Here is a 7,903-nt window from a genome sequence, read left to right on the forward strand (position 1 = left end):
TGTCTTAAATTTCAAAACATACATTTTAGGCCTTAAAAAGTCCTAAATACACTGACATTATTGTGCTGTAGCTCTTAAATCGTTTTAAACAGGTCTTAATTTTGTCTTGTCTTAGTAAAGCTACTCAATTTGGCCTGACATTCATCCAATGACCAACAATACATCTCTATAAAACCTTATTTTTTTAAGATAAAGTTTTATATTGCAAAGAGATGCAATTTAAAATAGCTGTTAGACATTTTTACAGAAAATTCCCCAAGTTAAATTCCCTAATCAGGAAAAAATTATTAAAAACAAATAAATGATACCTCATGCTAATAATAAAAATAAAATCTAATAAAGTCTAAAATTGGATTCTTAATGGTCTTAAAAGTGTTTTAAAAGTTTTCCATTTGACTTTCTAAAACCTGCAGAAACCCTGATTATTACCAAAACTGATAAATCATCATTTATGATTCAAATTTGCAAAAAGTGATAAAAATATATACATAGTTTAAATGTGTGCTGATACGTTGTGCTACATGTTACATTTAAAAAGCTACATAAAAATGTCACATTGTAATGTTTGTTCAACAATATTTTAACACTGCACACAGTTATATCTATGGTGTTTATACAGATGCCTGGCAGTTATTTCTATTATTTTAAAGCAGATTTACTTCACAAGCATTCAGAGAATTGTTAACTGGAGACTCACTCTGATTGGATCATTTAAATAAGTAAGTCGTTGACTTGAAAGATTGTTTAGTGTGATTTGTGTAAAGACTTAACAGGTTAACTTTTTTACCCCATTTATGAAATGTAGCACCTTTCATTAGCATCCACTGAAAACTGATTGGCAATACTGAGTTTCTGTCTGCGGAGGGGGGAGAGGATGACTCAACAGACAGGCCTTGAACTCTTGAACTATCCTGGACTTTTTATTTGTGGTAAAGAATTGATAAGAAATTTTGCAATGCGTTTGTTTTGTGTGTGCCTGTGTGTTCATCAGCAGTTTGTGAGATTTGTGAAATGTACAATAACTGAAGCATAGTCATCAGTGGAGTTGTGTGTGCGAGTTTTTTGCTGATTCCAATTGTCACTTCCTACAAATGTAGTTTCACAGGAAAGATCAAGTACACAGTCTTTTAATGGTCAACGGCACTTGTTACATGCACGCATAGGCTGATATTTGTCTACAAGTTCTTAAGCATTACCTGATTTTTTTTTCTTTTTTAATATGGACCATTTTCTCAATGCATCTTCAGAAAAATTCATCCTCCTTTTTATTTTCTGCTTGACAATGTCATATGGTAAGTAGGTTATACTCTACTTTAATATCTTGTTTCTGAACATTTCTTTTGATTTGCATATTCCTGTCTGGTCATAAGTGTGAGGTCTGTTTTTTTCATGTTTTGTTTTTTTAAAGAAAATTATTCTGTTCATCAAGGTGGAATATTTTAAATGTAAAAAGAGTTGTTAAATACTTATTTATTACTTATTTATTTGTTACTTATTGTATGTATTTTCAAATGAAATTATTACTCCAGTCATCATTGCTTTTATTACTGTTACTATTAATAATAATAATTAATATTAGAGTGATTTTTGAAGGATTACGTGACTCTAAAGACTGGAGTAATGAAGCTAAAAATTCATAATTAAAATCACTGTAGTAAATGGTTAAATTAAAAGATAAACTACTTTTGAACAGTTAATTTATAGTGCAATAACATTTCACAATTTTACCATTTTGCTGTATTTCTGATTAAATAAATGCAGCCTTGTTGAGCAGAATAAGTTTATTTTAAAACATTTAAAAATCTTACTGACACCAAACTTTTGACCGGTAGTGTATGTAGAAACCATCACAGAGATTCTACAGGTTTTCGCTGCAAACATTACAAATCATACATTTTTAAAAAATAATTAAAACCATTACATTTGCTTTCTAGTGTGTGTCCCAGAATGTAGTGATTGTTACCAAATGTAACAGATTACCGGTAAAGAGCCACACAGGCCATTGCAGTTTCCATTAAAACCATAATACAATTACTATTTAAAAACAACATAGAAAATGTTGATTTTGATGGTTGTAAGCTTTGCTGTCATTTTTGTGTGAACTTTCTTTAAAATTGAGAGGCTATTTTAAATTGCAGTAACGTTTCACAACTTTACTGTTTTAAATAGTCACATACATAGACAGCTTTTTAGCTTTAACTAGTTTTAAAATTATTGTACGAGCATAAGATTTGTTTTTTGTGGTTTTTCATTGGTTACGTGGAGAAATTATTTAAAAACAAGATCAAATACGTCAGAAAGCTTCATTTTTCCTTATGTGTTTTAAAGAAACAAATTGCGAGGTGAACATTGATGATTGTCTGAATCACCGCTGTCAGAATGGAGCCACATGCATGGATGGAGTGAACACCTACACTTGCCAGTGCCCACCTAAATGGACAGGTAAAAAAATAACTTAATCTTCTGTGTGGTTCTTAAATCTGATTGGCTGATAGTCATGAGATATTCTGCAAATAATAGCACTCCTACAGCTTCTTCACCTTTCACCCTTGTGTATTACTCCACATACAGCATAAGCAGAGGACACTACAATTTGATAAATATTGCTTCTGTTGGACAACATAATGTACTTTTGAGGCTTTTTTTTTTAGCTGAGAATAGTTGTTTAGATTGCAACTATGCAATTTATTTATTAGGATAGTGACTATTTTAAAAAATTTAAAATTTTGGAGCATCGAATCCAGTGCATCAGCCTGTTTGAGCAGACCAAAGAAAGTGATGGTTGACATTACAAGATGTCTACAGAGAGCGCATAATAAGTCTTTAGAGGAGAACAACAGCATTTTCTCAGCGTATGTTTCAAACTACAGCTGAACAAATCATTATAAATCAGGTAAGTGACATTCTAATATCTCTCTGTTTTGTAGTGCTGTATTTATACCACAGAAACTGTTAGTGTTCGCTTTGCTCTGGCAATTTTGGGGTTCATAAATATAAAATCCCAAATACAATAGAAAAATACTGGGAAATGTCTCTAGACTGATGGCATTTCTTGTCATTCAGCCTTATAATCTTAAAATGTGAGCAAAATCACCTTTTTTGTCTTACTTCAGACAGTACGCTGAGAATCAATCGAATACTGGCTCTAAAGTGATGTTTGTGAACTCCACTGTTCTGACGTCTGCTGTAAATGTGATTGAGTGGTGGAAGAAAGTAGTTCCTTGTACTAAAGGATTTATGAGACTCTCCGTGTTTAATTTTCTTTTATAAACACGATTATACCGTCAAACTGTTGTATAAATGCAATATCATGTGAGTAGCAGTGCAATATGGCTGTATATCGCACTGGTGGGGGGCACTAAGGCACTCGGCCTGCAGCCTCGAGCCAATGCACGCCTCCCACCAGTGCCAATATACAGCCATATTGTGCTGCTACTCATGAGATATTTCTCATACATATGATTCCTTTTAATTATTTAATCAAAGTGATCCACATTTATTTAAGGGTTCAGTGCAAACTTTGACACAAGCTAAAATGTTAGTGTTTTCAAATTGGAACTGATTTTCTTAAGTTATTCATACTTCATAATGTCAGCACAAACCTCTTTAAACCTTTAAAACGTGCGATTGAAATAGTGACCCTATTGTCTCCAGGTCAGTTTTGCACTGATGATGTGGATGAATGCAGACTGCAGCCCAACGCCTGTCAGAACGGAGGCAAATGCAGTAACACACGCAACGGCTACAACTGTGAGTGTGTGAACGGCTGGAGCGGCCTGGACTGCTCTGAAAACATTGATGACTGTGCATATACGCCCTGCTTTGCCGGCTCCACTTGCATCGACCGTGTGGCTTCTTTCTTTTGCAGCTGCCCTCCCGGCAAGACTGGTCAGTAGCTCCATGAATAAATTTACAATAATTTAAGGTGCTGTATGCAAGTGTTTGACTCTCCAAAAGCATAAAAATAAATTATTTGTCTACAAATATTTTGGAAGCATACTAAATGAACATACTTGTATATCTGAAAAAACTCAGAAAAAACATGTACTAAGTCACGTAGCCTGTTCTCCTTTGAAAATGTGTTCCGTGTCAGTATGTCTCTCTTTGTAACTCCACGCACTGCCAGTTTACACAGTTATATTTTGGCACTGCCTTGATGGAAAAGGACGTATTTCATTTCAGTCACGAAGGCTGCCTCAATGTATGCAGGCACAGCTGAAAATACAAACTCGGACAGTAGCAGACTCCAAAATGAGATGCAGATTCAGAGTTATAAAAATGCACCTAAGGTGTTTTTTTATTTATTGCAAATAATAGTATCTGTAAATTCAATTCAGTTGTATTCAAGTTGGCTACATGGTGGTGCAGTGGGCACGTTCACCTCACAGCAAGAAGGTCGCTGGTTCGAGCCTTGACTGGGTCAGTTAGCATTTCTGTGTGGAGTTTGCATGTTCTCCCCGTGTTCGTGTGGGTTTCCTCAGGGTGCTCCAGTTTCCCCCACAAGTCCAAAGACATGCGGTACAGGTAAATTGGGTATGCTAAATTGGCCATGGTGTATGATTGTGTGTGTGAATGACTGTGTATGGATGTTTCCCAGTAATGGGTTGTGGCTGGAAGGGCATCCGCTGTGTAAAACATATGCTGGATAAGTTGGCGATTCATTCCGCTGTGGCAACCCCAGATTAATAAAGGCACTAAGCTGAAAAGAAATGGAATTTAATATTAAATGAATTCAAGTTTATTTGTTTAGCTCTTTTCACAATATTGTTTTAAAGCTACTTTACAAAAGGAGCCTTCTTTTGCATTACAATTAAATTCAGAATACCACAACTTTATAAGTTACTAATAACTTTAACTAATTAACTAGTAACTATAGCTTTTACAAGTTAAAGAGCCATGAAACCCCCCTCTTTCAGTTTAAGTCTACCTCCGATTTTTTTCCAAAAATGCTCTGAGATGGGCGTGGAGCTCTGCGGGCAGAGGGAGGAGGGGGCGATTTTGATCCCACCCCAAAAAGTGATTTTAAACCCAGAAGATGAACTTAGCTGACAAAAGCTCAAAATGATCCAGTTTTCCTCACAATTTAAGCTGACAGGTGCTAACGTCGTTATGGAACGACTCCACTTGTCTTAATTAAAGCTCTGTAAGATGTTTCCTGCCTTAGACCCACTGTGTGATAGATGCAAACAAACCCAGGCATCGCTTGGTCATATGTTTTAAAGTTGTTCTAAAATTGTTAATTATTGGATTTAAGTTTGTGAATTAATATCAGAAGCGGTGGGAAAACAAATGCCCTGGGCCTATTTTAGCTATATTTAATGTCAGTGATGATGCAGATTTATCTAATAATCAACGCACAGTGATTAGATTTATAACTCTTTTGGCAAGTAGATTGATTTTACTAAATTAAAAACGAAAAGATCCTCCATTTTGCTCCACATTAATAAAGGATGCCATATCATGTCTGCAACTTGAGAAGGTAAGGCTTTTCACAAAAATTAAAACAAAGAATTTCCTTGTAATATGGAATCCATTTATTGAGTACTTAAACAAAAAAACACCTTAAACATCCCCCCTTATTTAGTTTTTTTCTCTCTTCGTTCAGTTTTTTGACATTTCCCCCACTTTTCTTATTATTATTTTTGTTCTCTTATACATATAATAATAACATGATGTTACAATTTTGTTTAAAAGGAAAAAAGTACACATATGTAAAAGGTATCATTTGTACTGATGTAAAAAAATACAATAAAGAGAATGTTAAAAAAACAGTTAAACAGTTTACCTGCAGTTCTATAGTATATATAGGTGCTGTCTATGTGTACATGTTCAATGAAGTGTATTCGTAAACATTAGCTGTGCAATCTACCGTGTAAGGTTTGATTGTCTGACATGCTCACCATTATCCATGTCTATCTCTAATATATAAGTGTTGTCAGTCTGCCAACCGGCATTTACTTGGGTTTGTCAGAGGAGGGGTTGGGTGGAAAATAACCCTCTCTAATATTTTGAATTTGGACTGCAATAGGCCTACCTAATTTAATTACTAGGTGTCACGTCACCTTTAAATGTTTTTATCTGTGAAGGTGTTTCTATACAGATGTGAGATTGATTGTTTTTCATCACAATTGATCTCAAGTCAGTTGTAATAAGCATATTAATTGTATTCATGTTCAAGGTTTGCTGTGTCACCTTGATGATGCCTGCATCAGTAACCCCTGCAAGATGGGCGCTGAATGCGATACAAACCCTCTCAATGGCAAATTCTACTGTAACTGCCCTTCAGGATACAAGGGCAGGACATGCGAGGAGGATATAGACGAATGTGTTATCGGTGAGAAACGTTCGTCTCTGTTTCTTAAATTTTTTTCCCTGCATACACACACTTTCATTTCTTTACTATCTCTCTTTTCTGATCCACCAGGGCCAAACCCATGTGAGCATGGGGGCTTATGTAAAAACACAGAAGGCTCGTTCACCTGTTACTGTGCTTCAGGTTACACCGGCCCACGTTGTGAGCATAAAATTAAAGATTGTGACTTCAACCCCTGCCAGAATGATGCCAGGTGCTTTGTTGAGATGGGAAATTACAGCTGCATGTGCATGGCAAGGGCTTAAGACACACTGTGATCAGGTGCATGATTTGGAAACGGATAGGTCTCATTAATAATTTGTGCATAAGATATGATGCAAACATGCACAGCCTGTAAATCTCATGCGTAATCCCTAATAACAAAAATACAGTTATTCACAATAACTATGTACAATTATGCACAAGATTTATTTAAATTATAGGGGTTTATTATAAGGTCTGATTTTGCATATTATACTTGTGTAAATTGTCTTGGATTTTGAGACTTTTTCTTAAAAGGTTAAGGAAGTTCATTTTAAAGTCCTTCCTAAAATAAATCCTGCTAGAGATTAAAGTTCAAAACACTCTGATGAATATTCAGCTCCACAGATGTTAAATATCCCTTTGCTGATTTAAAAAAAATAAAATAAAAACAAAGGATCTATATCCATCTATCTTTCCATCATTCATTGTCTTCTGCTTATATGCGGCTGGGTCTCAGAGGAACCCCAGACTTCCCTCTCACCCGACAGTTCCTCCAGCTCCTCCTGGTGGTCTGAAGGTGTTCCCATGCAAGCAGAGAGACAGGGACCACTCAGTGTCCTGGATCTTCCCCAGGGCCTTCTCTCGGTGACAAGCCAGGAACACCTCCCTAGGTAGGCACCCAGGAGTAATCCAAAGCAGATGCTCAAGCCACCTCAACTGGCTTTTCTCTGCATGGAAGATTTCAGCCGTTTTAATGACTTTAAAATGCTGCTTATTACCACACCTGGTGTGTCCTTGTTCTATTTAAAAGCAAAACATGATGATAAAAATACAAGGAACAAAAATGTGGATTAACATCTTGGAGAAAAAAGCATTTATTTTTACCCTGCACAGCACTCACCAGCTGGCCTCCAGCTCACACATTCATTCAATTTTCTTTAGCTTAGTCCCTTTATTAATCTCGAATCGTCACAGTGGAATGAATCGCCAATTTATCCAACATATATTTTACGCAGCGGATTCCCTTCCAGCTGCAACCCATCTCTTGGAAACATCCATACACACTCATACACTACGGCCAATTTAGCTTACCCAATTCACCATACCACGTCTTTGGACTGTGGGGGAAACCGGAGCACTTGGAGGAAATCCACGCGAATGCAGACAGAACATGCAAATTCCACACAGAAATGCCAACTGAGCCAGCCGAGACTCGAACCAGCGACCTTCTTGCTGTGAGGCGACAGAACTATCTGCTGCGCCACTGCGTCGCCCCATCTCACTTTCTTAATTTAATTATGAATTATGTTTTAAGAATAATTCAGAGTAAATTACTCTAGTTATTTT

At 36.1% G+C, this 7,903-nt stretch overlaps 1 protein-coding gene across 1 annotated transcript; it reads left to right on the forward strand.

Moving 5' to 3' along the window:
- Positions 1-91: 91 nt before the first annotated feature.
- si:ch73-281k2.5 lies at positions 92-7,018 on the forward strand. Its single transcript, XM_087264503.1, has 5 exons — positions 92-1,292; positions 2,329-2,442; positions 3,655-3,888; positions 6,179-6,334; positions 6,425-7,018. Exons 1-5 carry the CDS (start codon positions 1,220-1,222, stop codon positions 6,616-6,618), a joined length of 771 nt encoding a protein of 256 aa, XP_087120629.1. The 5' UTR covers positions 92-1,219; the 3' UTR covers positions 6,619-7,018.
- The last annotated feature ends 885 nt before the right edge of the window (positions 7,019-7,903 follow it).

Source organism: Danio rerio, chromosome 8 (genome assembly GCF_052040795.2).
Source record: "Danio rerio strain M-AB ecotype USA chromosome 8, GRCz13ab, whole genome shotgun sequence".
Lineage (NCBI taxonomy): Eukaryota > Metazoa > Chordata > Actinopteri > Cypriniformes > Danionidae > Danio > Danio rerio.

Coding starts and splice junctions, on each gene's coding strand:
- si:ch73-281k2.5 (XM_087264503.1), top strand. CDS start 1,220: ATGGACCATTTTCTCAATGCATCTTCAGAAAAATTCATCCTCCTTTTT. Junction 3,889..6,178: donor CTGCCCTCCCGGCAAGACTG/GTCAGTAGCTCC, acceptor TTCATGTTCAAG/GTTTGCTGTGTCACCTTGAT. Junction 6,335..6,424: donor TATAGACGAATGTGTTATCG/GTGAGAAACGTT, acceptor CTGATCCACCAG/GGCCAAACCCATGTGAGCAT.